This window comes from Leucoraja erinacea, chromosome 17 (assembly GCF_028641065.1).
Source record: "Leucoraja erinacea ecotype New England chromosome 17, Leri_hhj_1, whole genome shotgun sequence".
Classification (NCBI taxonomy): domain Eukaryota; kingdom Metazoa; phylum Chordata; class Chondrichthyes; order Rajiformes; family Rajidae; genus Leucoraja; species Leucoraja erinaceus.
The window spans coordinates 21,402,845-21,417,247 of record NC_073393.1 but is presented as its reverse complement, the minus strand read 5'-3'; the positions used below and the strand labels follow the sequence as shown (position 1 = coordinate 21,417,247).

General features: G+C 45.4%; 1 protein-coding gene across 1 annotated transcript in view; it reads right to left on the bottom strand.

Annotated features, from left to right (window-relative positions):
- Window positions 1–14,167, bottom strand: part of nae1 (nedd8 activating enzyme E1 subunit 1) — a 31,615-nt gene extending 17,448 nt beyond the window's left edge. Inside the window, exons 1-9 of the mRNA XM_055648810.1 lie at window positions 13,958–14,167; window positions 13,102–13,205; window positions 12,955–13,015; window positions 10,709–10,739; window positions 9,457–9,528; window positions 4,100–4,179; window positions 2,629–2,738; window positions 2,016–2,125; window positions 866–928 (exon numbers count right to left, since the gene is read on the bottom strand). Of these exons, the coding sequence (XP_055504785.1) occupies window positions 866–928; window positions 2,016–2,125; window positions 2,629–2,738; window positions 4,100–4,179; window positions 9,457–9,528; window positions 10,709–10,739; window positions 12,955–13,015; window positions 13,102–13,205; window positions 13,958–14,022 (696 nt within the window). The 5' untranslated portion in view covers window positions 14,023–14,167. The remainder of the gene's footprint in view (window positions 1–865; window positions 929–2,015; window positions 2,126–2,628; window positions 2,739–4,099; window positions 4,180–9,456; window positions 9,529–10,708; window positions 10,740–12,954; window positions 13,016–13,101; window positions 13,206–13,957) is intronic.
- Window positions 14,168–14,403: the final 236 nt, after the last annotated feature.

Sequence of the window (14,403 nt, the reverse complement as noted above, 5' to 3'; positions counted from 1 at the left end):
GTTTAAAACGCGATTTTTACTAGGCTGTACTAATCGCAGATGTTCAGCCTAGTAAATCATTAACGAAAAATCGCTGCAAGACCCGGTCGCAAAAGGTATTATTAGTTTTATAGGCCTCGATAATATAGTTATAATAGTTTAAAATTACTCTCTGATTCCGCAACATCTCGCAGCCCCAGGGTTTTATAAAGCAAACAATTAAAGGTATGTACCTTATTTTTACATTAAATGGGGCATATATATAACCCTATATATCAAGTTATCTATAGCGAGTAGCTCATTTTGGGCTTTTTATATCCCGCAGTATTTTTCTCGGCATTTGAGGGCACTAATCCAGCGCTATGTCAACGTTCTAAACCAGCGCGCGTTCACATGAACCCACTAGAAAGCCGATTTAAATGGGCATTTATTTACAGCAATTGAACACTAAATTCCTTCCATTTGGCCTATAAATTAATGTAAATTAGATATAAAAATCATGTTATATTGTGAATTATTTGTGAATAATCTTTGGACACTTAGGCTATTTAAAAATGTTAATCTTTCCTTAAGAAATGAGCCTTTGATTATCCAAGATCACAGCTTTTTTGTAATGTCCATTGAAAATCAATAGGGAACAAGATGCTAATTTCCGAGTATGAAAATGGCCATAACATTTTTAATACTTGAGATATGAAAGTGAATTTGGTGTCAAATTAAACTTATTGTTCTGCTTTATCTGATGGGATAAATTGCAGACTTGATTTTTAAAATCTCAAAATTTTGTAACATTGCTATGTATAGTACTATTTGACCTGCATCTTTATTGGGATTATTTTTGTCCTCAGGATAAGGAAAACAAATCAACGGGAAATCCACAACGTACTTCTTCACACCACCTCTCCAGGTATTTGGCTACCACAATGATCCACGGTGTGTGACTATGGTCCTGCAAATAAAAATAAAATACATTAGACTAGTAATATATCCACACTATTCTGGTGAACATAAAAAGCTAAGTGAAGAGTGAATTTATGATTTTTTTTTGATGTGTGTGCACACATGAAGTTGTTCATTTAGAAGCTAATGTTAGTGCCCAGATATAAATGATAAGACCATAAAATATAGGATCGCAATTAGGCCATTCAACCCATCAAGTCTGCTCCACCATTTAATCATAGCTGGTCTAGTTTTCCTTCTCAACCCTATTCTCATGCCTTCTCCCCACAACCTTTGACGCATTTACTATTCATGAACCTATCAATCTCCACTTTAATAATACATAATGACTTGGCTTTCACGTTGTCTGTGGCAATTAATCCCACCGATTCACCACCAGATACTCCCGACCAAAGAAATCCATATCTCCAGTCTAAAGGTATATCCTTTAATTCTGAGACTGTGCCCTCTGGTCTGAAACTCTCCCAATTATCCTGCTTCAAATAGCTACTCTGGGTTTGATGTACTCCTAGGCAAAGCACAGTTGTACAGAAAGTAAAAAGTTTCCTCAATCCTCAGTGAAAACATCTCAAATGCTTGGCAACTTGCCCATTCACAGTGTAGCAGGATTGTTCATTTAGTGCAACCAGGTTTTGTTGGTCCAGGCCCCCAAAGCATTGATTCGCCCACTCACATTAGTCACAGACATTCATTGCCTTGGGTTCGATTTTAATACAGATTTCAAGAGATAGAAGAATGCAAAATGTGCCAAGTACTTCACTTTACCATGGGACCAAGGTTGATCAGTTCACCATCTCCCAGACTGCTTGTCACATAGAATGCTAATAGCGATGGATAATACCGATCTAACTTCTATTCTTCACTGTGGCCTCTCTCTCTTCAGCACTACTGTATATTTACCCTATTGTTTCATAGCCTATTCTGCTGTGTTTTGCTTTCGCATTCTTCTGAACCCCACATTTCTTTTCTCAGTGTACTCACAAGAAATATAATTTTGAAATAAATGGAGCCATTTTTAAGCTCGATTCACACAACTCAGTAGCTGCAGGGATCGTTATTAGTGTTTGCTGCTGTACCTTTTTGTCCATACTATTCAGGTCATACTCATGAACATGAGTCCTCAGGTGTGGGAAAGGCTTGTCCAGTCTCAGATCTTCTAGCGCATTGTCTGGGTGCGATTCCACAACTATAAAGAAACCAAATGCTTTAAACCATCCGTAGGCCCACCATTCGCCACGTACTCACGCAATAAATCTTTATAGTAGAAACAAGGAACTGCAGATGCTGTTTTACGAAAAAGGACACAAAGTGCTGGAGTAACTTAGTAGGTCAGGCAGGTCTGAAGAAGGGTCCTGACCCAAAACGTCATTGCTCCATGTTCTCCAGAGTTGCTGCCTGACCCGCTGAGTTACTCAGCACTTTGTATCCTTTTCAATAAACTTTATGTTGCTGCCAATGGTCTCATTTTGAATGTCACTCCTATTCCCCAGTCCATGGCTTGATGTGAGAAAGCATTGGCTGACTGGTGAACAGCTTCACAACATTGGACACTGGGCTCTGTGTTGCTATCATTCCCCTTCTTTAACAGTACACTGGTAATTTAGCGACGGAATAATTGATTCGCCCCAGGAGGCGCCTCAGGAGATTGAGATGCGATGACTGAGGTAGAATGATGCCCAGGGCACTTACCTGGGTGCTCCTTTACAGCCAGCCTCATGTAGCCAACCAAACCATACGTTCTACACACCAGCAGTGGAAGATCAGCAGCCCACAGCACAGTCGACAGGTGCAGCAGTGAACTAACAGCAAACAAATGGGGATTAGTTTATTGATGGCTAGTTTAGAGTAATAGAGTCATAGTGTGGAAATAGGCCCTTATTGATGACTACAATTTATTGATGACTACAATATTATCTAAAAGTTAACAAAGTGCTTTGTGACATTGTTCAAAAGAACCAGCTAACCTGGTAGTTCTAGGTTACAGGATCAGCAGGTACTTACTGCAGGGGCAGCAATGTGGCACAGCAGTAAAGTTATTGTCTTACAGTGCCAGAGACCCAGGTTCAATCCTGACTACGAGTACTGTCTGTATGGAGTTTGCACATTCTCCCTGTGACCGTGTGGGTTTTTAAACATTTAAAAAACAACTCTCGTTGGCCAAAGTGCTTTACATTGGTATAAGAATAGTATAACAAACAAACTACATACATGTAGCCCTCGCTCAGAGGACGTCAAGAAAGGCTTGGGAGTACAGATGAGTTTTTAGTCTCGACTTAAAGGAGTCAATGGAGGGGGCAGTTCTGATGGGAAGAGGGATGCTGTTCCAGTCTAGGAGCTGCAACCCAAAGGCGCAGTCACCCCTGAACTTATGCCTAGACCGCGGGATATTCAGCAACCCCGTCGGCCGATCTGAGGGACCTGGAAGTGGTGTGGTTGGTGAGCAGACTATTAATATAGGTGGGCGCAAGCCCATTGAGGACTTTGTAGACATAAAGGAGGATCTTAAAATGTATTCGGAACTGCACAGGGAGCCAATGGAGAGAGGCCAGGATTGGAGTGATGTGGTCTCTTTTTCGGGTGCCCATCAGGAGTCTCGCTGCGGCGTTTTGGACCAGTTGCAGGCGGGACAGGGAAGATTGGCTGATGCCAGTGTAAAGGGAGTTGCAGTAATCTAGGTGGGAGGAGATAAATGTGTGGATGATCTTTTCAAGGTCATCAAACTGGAGGAATTGTTTTATTTTAGATATCGTCCGAAGCTGAAAGAAGCTAGCTTTTACCACGGCATTGACTTGTTTGTCAAATTTCAGTGCTGAGTCAAATATCACGTTTCCTCCCACACTCCACAGATGTACAGGATTTATAGATTTATTGGTGTGTAGGATTGTGCTAGTATACGGGGTTCACTGGTTGGCGTGGACTTGTGGCTGAGCTGCTTCAGTTTCAGGCTAAGAGAGGGCAGTGGCAGAGGGGGAGGGAGAATATTTTTGTGGTGCTGGATGATGAGGTGCCAGTCGGATTGACCGCATTATTTTGCTTGGTGTCCACCCTGCTGAGTGCTATAAAATCTGCATCTATCCAGGCAAGGGAACAACCCACTGCAATGGCCTAACAGAGAGTGGAAAATGGTAAATAAATAAAATATTACAAATCTGCTGCATACCTCTCTGCGAGTTGAGTGGCAATGACCACGCTGAATCCGAGAAAGAATGTGGGATCATTTTCCAGCAACTGCTCCACGCTCTGAAAAGGTTACTTGTTGTTTAGCCAGTTGCAAACAAGAGAAAAATAAATTACAGAAACTAAATATGTTACTTTAATTTACAAATGTCCTCGTTCTTCCATCCTTCATAGAATCTGATGGTAGTGAACAACCTAACTGGTCCTTTGGGAAGGTAAACATACTGTCCTTTCCTTGTTTGGCCCCTGAGACTCCAGTTCACATTGCAACAGACTCTAACTGGGCTGAGAATAACAAGGGTTAGCTAACAACTTCTGCTTGGAGAAGTGTCACCCAGAATCCAGATAAAGCAGTTAAACTGCAACCCATCCCCACTGCCACTGCCAATTCTGCTGGATTAGGAATCCCGATGGAGAAATTTGGCATCAAGTTAGGAATTGGGGACTCGGCCAAATTGCAGTAAAACTCACCCCATCTTTCCAACAACACAATCCCCATCAGAAGGGACCCAACTTGAAATGTCACCTGTTCATTCCCTCTTCATATACTGCCTGACCCAATGAGTTCCTCCAGCATTTTGCTCAAGATTCCAGCATCTGCAGTTCCTTGTGTCTCCTGTACTCAATAGCCTCACCGATGAAGGTAAGCATGGCAAATCCCTTTGCCGTCACCCAGTCTACCCTTGTCTCCACTGTATAGGAACTGTACCCCTGGATCTCTACTCCACAGCACTCTCCAGACCACTAGCATTAACTCTGGAAGTTCTGCCCTGGTCTGAAATACCAAAATGACCATCTTACATTGGTCATAGAAACATAGAAAATAGGTGCAGGAGTAGGCCATTCGACCCTTCGAGCCTGCAACGCCATTCAATATGATCATGGCTGATCATCCAACTCAGTATCCTGTACCTGCCTTCTCTCCATACCCCCTGATCCCTTTAGCCACAAGGGCCACATCTAACTCCCTCTTAAATATAGCCAATGAACTGGCCTCAACTACCTTCTGTGGCAGAGTTCCAGAGATTCACCACTCTCTGTGTGAAAAATGTTTTTCTCATCTCGGTCGTAAAGGATTTCCCCTCTATCCTTAGTAAGTAAGTAAGTAAGTTTTATTTATATAGCACGTTTTAAGTCAACTCGCATTGACCCCAAAGTGCTTTACATAAATGAAATAATAAGTTCCATTACAGACCATAGAAAAAGGTTAAAAAAAAATGAATAAAATGGACACAACACATTATAGAGTTCAACACAAACATCCCCCCACAGCAGAACCAAAACATTTCCACTGTGGGGAAAGGCACCAGAAAGTTAAGTCCTCTTCCTCTGTGAAACCTGCAGCCAGTCCTCTTCCTCTTCCGCCGTGCAGCCAGTCCGATGATTTTCAGGGCCCTCTTGCCGTGAAGATGGAACATCGGCGTCGGGTGAAACATTCCTCAGCGGCTTGGAAAAGTCTGGAGCGGCTGCCTCCTCCCCAGAGACCGGAGACCGGGGCACTCGTAGTCCTCAGGCCGTGCCGGTTGGAGCTCTGACCCCGGCGAACTCGATCCCTGGCTCTGCGGCGCTCCAAATCCAGCGCCGCCCGCGGCCGGACGCCTGCAGCCACAGCTCCGCGATGTTGGGAGTCGGCGGCCAAAGCGCTCCAGAGCTTACCGCACGGCGACCCAGTAGGCATCGCCCGCTCTGTGTTGGTATCCCAGCGCTGCGCCACCGCCGCCGAAGCTGTAGTCCCAGCCGGTCCCGACAGGAAACGCCACTCCATTTTCGATGGTAGGCCGCGAGGACGGGGCGAAGAAGCAGCTTGGAGGGATGCTGCCTCTCCGACCAGGTAGGGGACTAAGAAATAAAGTTTCCCCCTTCCCCACCCCCCACATAGAAGACCTCCACTAACATTTTTTAACAGGATTTAAAATAAAATAAAATAAAAAAAGGTGTAGAGACGGACTGCGGGCAGGCTGCCATACACAGACGGCGCCCACTCCCGCACATCCGCCTTAAGCTGTGACCCCTTGTCCTGGACTTCCCCAACGTCGGGAACAATCTTCCTGCATCTAGCCTGTCCAACCCCTTAAGAATTTTGTAGGTTTCTATAAGATCCCCCCTCAATCTCCTAAATTCTAGCGAGTACAAGCAGAGTTAGATTCCATCTGCCATTCCATGGCCCACCTCCTTTGCAGATCTAGATCATTTTGTAATTTAGATAGCCCTCAGCATTGTCACTACCTCTCCAATATTTGTGACATCTGAAAATTTACTAGCTACGTTGTCATTAACGTGGCTGGTGTATTAATGATAGCTACGTTGTCATTAACACAAATGACAAACAACAGTAGAGCCACCATAAATCCCTGCTGTACACAGGTGACAGACTTCTAATCATGGAAACAGCCATCCACTAACACTCTCTCCTTCCACTGAGCCAAATTAGAATACATTTGGCTACTCACCACGAATCCCATGTGATCTAACCTTTTGGACTAGCCTATCATGTGGGACCTTGTGTAATGAGGAAGGATTAGTTGGTGATCTTGTTGGTCTGTTAGCGATCTGTTGCCCAAGGGGCAACAGTGACAATAATATGGCGGAATTCTGTATTAAGATGGAAAGTGACACGATTAATTCAGGGACTAGGGTCCTGAACTTAAACAAAGGAGACTTTGAAGGAATAAGACGGGAATTGGCTAGGATAGACTGGCAAATTATACTTAAAGGGTTGAAGGTGGAGATGCAATGGCAAAGATTTAAAGACCGCATGGATGAACTCCAAAAATTGTTCATCCCTGTCTGGTGTAAAATAAAACGGGGAAGGTAGCTCAACCGTGGCTAACGAGGGAAATCAAGGATAGTGTTAAATCCATGGAAAAGGCATATAAATTGGCCAGAGGAAACAGAAAACTGGAAGATTGGGAGAAATTTAGAACTCAGAGGAGGAGAAAGAGGTTAATTAAGAACGGGGAAAAAAGAGCATGAAAGAAAGCTCATGGGGAATATAAAAACTGACTCTAAAAGCTTCTTTAGATATGTAAAAAGGAAAAGATTAGTGAAGACAAATGTTGGTCCCTTACAATCAGAGTCAGGTGAATTTATAATGGGAAACAAAGAAATGGCAGAACAGTTAAACAAGTATTTTGGTTCTGTCTTCACTAAGGAAGACGCAAACAATCTCCCAGAAATACTAGGGAACCGAGGATCTAATGAGAGGGAGGAACTGAAGGAAATCCATATTAGTCAGGAAATGGTGTTAGGTAAACTGTTGGGCCTGAAGGCAGATAAATCCCCAGGGCGTGATGGACTGCTTCCCAGAGTACTCAAGGAGTTGACCCCAGAAATCGTGGTGCAATGGTGATCATTTTCCAATGTTATCTCGACTCTGGATCAGTTCCTGTGGACTGGAGGGGAACCAATGTAACCCCACTTTTAAAGAAAGGAGGGAGAGAGAAAACAGGGAATTATAGACCAGTTAGCCTTACATTGGTAGTGGGGAAGATGCTCGAGTCGATTATTAAAGATGTTATAGCAGCGCATTTGGAAAGCATTGACAGGATCGGTCAAAGTCAGCATGGATTTATGAAGGGGAAATCATGCTTGACTAATCTTCTGGAATTTTTTTTAAGATGCAACATGTAGATTGGATAAGGGAGAGCCAGTGGATGTGGTGTATCTGGACTTTCAAAAAGCCTTTGACGAGGTCCTTCACAAGAGATTAGTGTGCAAAATTAGAGCACATGGTATTGGGGGTAGGGTACTGACATGGATAGCGAACTGGTTGGCAGACAGGAAGCAAAGAGTAGGGATTAGCGTGTCCTTTGCAGAATGGCAGGCAGTGACTAGTGGGGTGCCGCAAGGCTCGGTACTGGGACCCCAGTTATTTACAAAATATATTAGGATTTAGACAAGGGAATTAAATGTGACATCTCCAAGTTTGCGGATGATATAAAGCTGGGTGGCAGTGTGAGCTGCAATGAGGATGCTATGAGGCTGCAGGATCGCTTGGATAGGTTGGGTGAGTGGGCAGATGCATGGCAGGTGCAGTATAATGTGGATAAATGTGAGGTTATCCACTTTGGTGTGAAGAACAGGAAGGTATATTATAATTATCCGAATGGTGTCACATTAGGAAAAGGGGAGGTGTAACGAGACCTGGGTGTGCTTGTACATCAGTCACTGAAAGTAAGCATGCAGGTACATCAGTCAGTGAAGAAAGCTAATGGCATGTTGGCCTTCATTGCGAGAGGATTTGAGTTTAGGAGCAAGGAGATCCTACTGCAGTTGTACAAGGCCCTGGTGAGACTGCACCTGGAGTATTGTATGCAATTGTGGTCTCCTAATTTGAGGAAGGACATTATTGCTATTGAAGGAGTGCAGCGTAGGTTCACCAGGTTAATTCCCGGGATGGCGGAACTGACATATAATGAAAGAATGGGTCGACTGGGCTTGTATTCACTGGAATTTAGAAGGATGAGAGGGGATCTTATAGAAACATTTAGAATTCTTAAAGGATTGGACAGGATAGATGCAGGGAAAATGTTCCCGATGTTGGGAAAGTCCAGAACTAGGGATCACAGTTTAAGAATAAGGGGTAGGCCATTTACGACTGAGATGGGGTAAAACTTTCTCTGCCACAGAAGGCAGTGGAGGCCAATTCACTGGATGTTATCAAGAGAGAGTAGGTTTAGCGCTTCGGGCTAAAGGAATCAAGGGATATGGGGAGAAAGCAGGAAAGGGGTACTGATTTTTGATGATCAGCCATGAACATATTGAATGGCAGTGCTGGTTCGAAGGGCCGAATGGCCTACTCCTACACCTATTTTTTCTATGTTTCTAAAGGCCTTGTGAAGTCCATATGGACAACCTCCACTATCTTGGTCTCGTTAATCCCTTAAAAAAACTCCAGAAAGTTATAATTTCCCACACACAAAGCTTTCTAATCACCCCTTTTTTATCCAAATGAGAGTAGATCCTGTCCTTCAGAATCCCATTCGGTAACTTAGTCACCAGTCTGCGCTACTGATCTTGTGATGAATGGAAACAGTTTATTGTGTGGAGAATTTCCGATGAGATGAGTTTACAATACGAAGGACACAAAGTGCTGGAGTAACTCAGCTAGACAGACAACAATGCTGGAGAACGTGGATAGGTGATTTTTCGGGTCAGGGCCTTTCTTCAGACTGATTGTAGCAGGAGAGAAGAAAGCTGGGAAAAGGGCGAGGGAGGATAAATTGTGGCAGGAAATGGGTCGGTATAGACGAGGGGGTATGCTTAAGAGAACAGAAGTGTATGTGTAACATCACCATTTTAAGATTAAAGCATTATTGAGACATGTAGTGTTGTGATCACCTCCTCCACGAAGTTTCCACTGACATCACTGTTCAGCTCCTGCAGTAATTCCGTGGCTGCTTGTGCTCGGCTCTGAATTGAAAACAAAATGTAAATTATAAGCTCGCTGTTTATAGGCAGCTTCCTTTCCTTAAGTTGATTGAGATCCTCGGGTGGATACAGTTATTGTTGGCCCATCCCATCTATACATCCTTCACTTCCTTTCTCCCTCACGTGTACCTTCTGCTCTTTACTTGCATCCGTGCTACTAGGCCCCCTGGGTCACTATGGGAGCAGGTCCCGTACTTTCATTACCCTCTGGAGAGAGGCATTTCTCCTCAATTATTATTAGGTTTATCAGTGACTGCCGAAGGTTTATGGTCACGTTCTGGTCTCACAAGCAAGTGGACATATTTTCTCTACAAAAAAAAGTGAGATGGTGGTGTTTCTCATATTCCACTTGGGTAGCTTACAACCCAACGGTATGAATATTGCATTCTCCAGTTTTAGGTAACAAGCCCCCCTCTCCACCCCTCCTTCTTTCATGTGCTCCACCCTGTTGCGCGCATTTCTCCCACGATCATGCTCCTCGATCCCCCAACCCTCTACCTTCTTCCACCTATATTCCTCCCTCTTCTCTCCTTATCAATCACCCTTTTCTATCTATTTCACCTATAGTTTTTGTCTGCCCATCTGCCAATCAAACCTTCTCTCACTTGCCAGGCTTCGTCCCACCCTCACTACTTTTCCAGCTTTCTTCCGCCACTATAGTCTGAAGAAGGGTTCTGACCCAAAACATCACCTATCCATGTTCTCCAGCGATGCTGGCTGACTCGCTGAGTCACTCCAGCACTTTGCGATTTTTTGTAAACTTGCATCTACAATTCCTTGCGTCTCTTTCTCAAAAACCATCAAAAAACATCTTTCACCCGTTTTTAGTGAAGAGGACTCTTACTTATTTAACTTTCCAGTTATGGCATCCTTCCAGTATCCCCTTCTATTTACACTCTCTTCTGTGTCCCTTCAGTGGCATGGAAGAGAAGAATTCAGCACCGCTGTTGACGTGGTGTAACTAAGATTCCACACATATCATTCAATGACTTTTCACACGCAATAGCTCTAGATACAACCTCATATCGGGTCCTGGAGCTCAGCCACCAAATTGTGGCATTACACGCATGGACATGCAGGAAACATTATCAAATAATTGATGATGCTATGAAAAATGGGTTTATCTTTCAAATTTATGACATAAAAATACATCAGAATTCACCTTTCCAATGCTGTTTTTTGTTAGGAAAAAGCTGTAAGAGAAAGACAGACAATGAGGAATAAGAACAAAATACATTGCACACTTTTCACTTCTTTCGGCAAATGTACTAATAAGATCGGAGCTCTGTAAACAGCACTCCGCCACCTCCAAAAGAGACAGGCAACACATTACACCCTTGAACCTGTTCCATCATTTAATAAGATGACAATTAACCAGGGTTGCCTCCATTTTCTCACCATTATCCATCCCTCATTATCCTTAGTTTTGTTGATCTTAGTGATAGATCCACAGGATAACCTTTTAGTTTTAGAGATACAGCATGGAAACAGGCTCTTCGGCCCACCGAGTCTGTGGCGACCAGCGATCCTCCGTACATTAGATCTGTCCAACACACTAGGGACAATTTATAGAGGCCAGCTAACTCGTACATGTTTCGAATGTGGCAGGAAACTGGAGCATCCAAAGATAACCTTTGCGGTCACAGGGAAATCATACAAACTCCCTACAGATTACGGACATCGAACCCGGCTCTCTGGTGCTGTAAAGGGCCTGACACACTTAGGAGACCTCCATAGCGAACTCTGGCAACCTTGCCTGTGACCCAAAAAAAAAAGGTTGCAGTGACCTACGACCTTCCACGACTATGTCTACGACCTCCTACGACCTCCCTTGACCTAAAATGCTTCAGCAGCCTTTTAAGAAAGGCAGAAGGGGTGAAAGAGCAAGGGTGAAGAGGAAGCACAAGAGTTCTCAATGGGTGAATGGAGATGATGTGATGGAGTGTCCCAGTACACCAGATGACTGGAAGAGAGTGGCGCTGGGCTTTGACAAAAGATGGAACTTTAAGCACACATATGGGGCAGTGGATGGCAAGCATGCCATTCTTGTCCCTGTCCCCGAACCCCTCATTTTCTTTATTGTACAGGTTGGCATTCTGCTGGAACCATTCCTCAAGGTCCCCCTCCTGCTGCCTGGTGATGGTGTAGGGCATAATCTTCCTCTAGCCCTCCCTCACCACCAATGGGGCATCTGCCTCTGATGCTGTGTCAGACACAGGAGAAAGGGCTGCTTTGCTGCCTTCAAATGAGGCAGTAAAGAATGGGGTGGTGTTGGGGACATATACTACCACCCCGGTCTCCTCCTGCAGGGGTCTCTCATGCAGGGCTACCTCCTCTGCACTATCGCCTACTGTGGCATTTCCTCCTGCCATTCCTCCCCCTGGGTGGGCAACACCTGCATGGCACGTTTTTTTGAGGGTGGTGCCCTCCCCCTGCGCTGCTGCCTTTTTGGTGCCATCTCTAAAACACAAGTCTCCTCTTCAAAAAACTCTCCAGCTATGAATGAACATGCCCTGGAGTGACAGAGGTCCCGTGCTGCTGTTTAAATCACCTTTTTTTATACTGACCTTTTTTTCACCCCGGAGTTATTACCCTCGACTACCTTTGATTACCTACGACTAACATCACGACTTGCTACGACTAGACCTACGACTAAAAAAATATCTATTTTTCCCACGGCTACCTATTTTTAGTCGAGGCCGATTTTCATCATGATGAAAAAAACGCTGCGACCTAGATGAAGCCTCAACTACGTGGAGACCTCTTTCGACCATGAGGAAGAGTGACCAAAACCTCCTACGACCTCGTGGCGACCTTCCCGCGACCATAGGTCGCGGGCAAGGTCGCCTGAGGTCGCTGTGGAGGTCTCCTAAGTGGGACAGGCCCTTAAGATAACAACTCTACTGCTGCGCCACTGAGTTGCCAAACTGATAAAATGTGCTTACGCATTTCTTCTGATGAGTTTCAAACATAACAATTAGCAAGGGTACTGTTTCAAGTCTGTCATCTAATTTCTTGATTGGATAGGATAGCATACAAAACTTTTCACCGTACCTCACACACGTGACAATAATAATAAACCTAAACAAAAGCAGAAATGGCTCTATTACCGCATAGAACTTCTCCTTACCTGAAGGGTCAGGTATGGGAAAGGGGAAATAACTCAATATGCTACAGCATTCAAGATATTGCATGGCAGTCAATACAGGTTGGCCACCAAGCACGAGCGAGACACGGAGTAGAGACATTAAGCGGATGATAAAATTGTGGTCTGAAGAGTGTGGCTTGGGAAACTAGGGGAGGGTTTATCAGAGGTTTTGGGTCCAGGGACACACTGTCCTATAGGCAAAGCGGCAGCATAAGCAACAAACCTCGCACAAGAAGAATAGTCTGTGTTTAAGGACTCACTTGTTGCCAACATCTTCCCCAGCAACAGCTCTGCCATCCACGATTGTAAACGATCCAATTCCTGGGGACAAAGAGGGGGCCAGTGAGAATCGTGGCTCGCTACTAATCACCATCTCTGTTTTTTTGTTTTAAGTTACCCCATCTTACCTGGAAGCACCAGGTTCTTCAGGATTTCAGTACCGGTGGCACTGGCATTAATCAGACACACACGAGCAGCTTCCAGAGCCTCCTGTCCATGATCGCCCCACAGCCTGTGGGAGGAAACGCAGCGGGTGGCATTAAACTCTTTGTGTGCTAGTCCCGGGGGAGGATCTACTATCACACGATACAATCGCTCCACTCTCCCAATTCTCTTTTCCCACTTGTAAATCTATCATTATTTCTAGCTGTACTGAACTACATTCTGCATTCTGATATATTTTCTCTTTGCTCATTGGGCATAGATCTTAGATGAGAGGGAAAAGATTTAATAGGAACATGAGGGACAACCTTTCTCACACAGAGGGTGGTGGGTATAAGGAACGAGCTGTCAGAGGAAATAGATGAGGCAGAAGAGCAACATTTAAATATACGTGAACAGGTACATGGATAGAAAAGATTTAGAGGGTGTAGAATCGAGGAACTGCAGATGGTGGTTTGCGAAAAAAGGACACAAAGTTCTGAAGTAACTCAGCGGGTCAGGCGGGCATCTCTGGAGAACATGGATAGATGACGTTTTAGGTCAGGACCCTTCTTCAGACTGATTGAATCAGAAAGCTGGATAAGAGATGGGAGTTGGACAAAGAGTAAGGGGCAACCATTCCACACAGAAGGTAGTGGGTGTATGGAACGAGCTGCCAGAGTAGGTAGTTGGGGCAGGTACAATAACAACATTGAAAAGACATTTCGAAAAGGCACACGGATAGGAAAGATTTAGAGGGATAAGGGCCAAACGCAGGCAGGTGGGTCGTGTAGATGGGGCATCTTGTTCGGCGCGGGCAAGTTGGCCGGGATCTCCCCTCACCGCAGCTGCCGGTCGTATTTCTCCTCCTTGTTGAGGGCCCCGGTACCGCCGCCCGTCGCCGCCATGGAGACCGCCCAGTAAACCCAGCCTCCCTTCAACCCGCGGCCGCACTTTCGGTGCTGCTCGGCTTATTGCACCGGCAGATTCGTCACAGGGAGCGGCCTCCGGACGGAGAGGATGGAGAAGGCGCTGCAGGCGCAGCTCGGCTCGACGCGGCCTCCGGGCGGAGAGGGCGCTGCAGGCGCGGCCCAGCGCGGCCTCCGGGCGGAGAGGGCGCTGCAAGCGCGGCCTCCGGACGCGGCCTCCGGACGGAGAGGATGGAGAGCAAAGATCCTATAGCAGAGCTCTGCTATAGGATCTTTGATGGAGAGGGCGCTGCAGGCGCGGCTAGGCTCGACGCGGCCTCCGGACGGAGAGGGCGCTGCAAGCGCGGCCCAGCGCGGCCT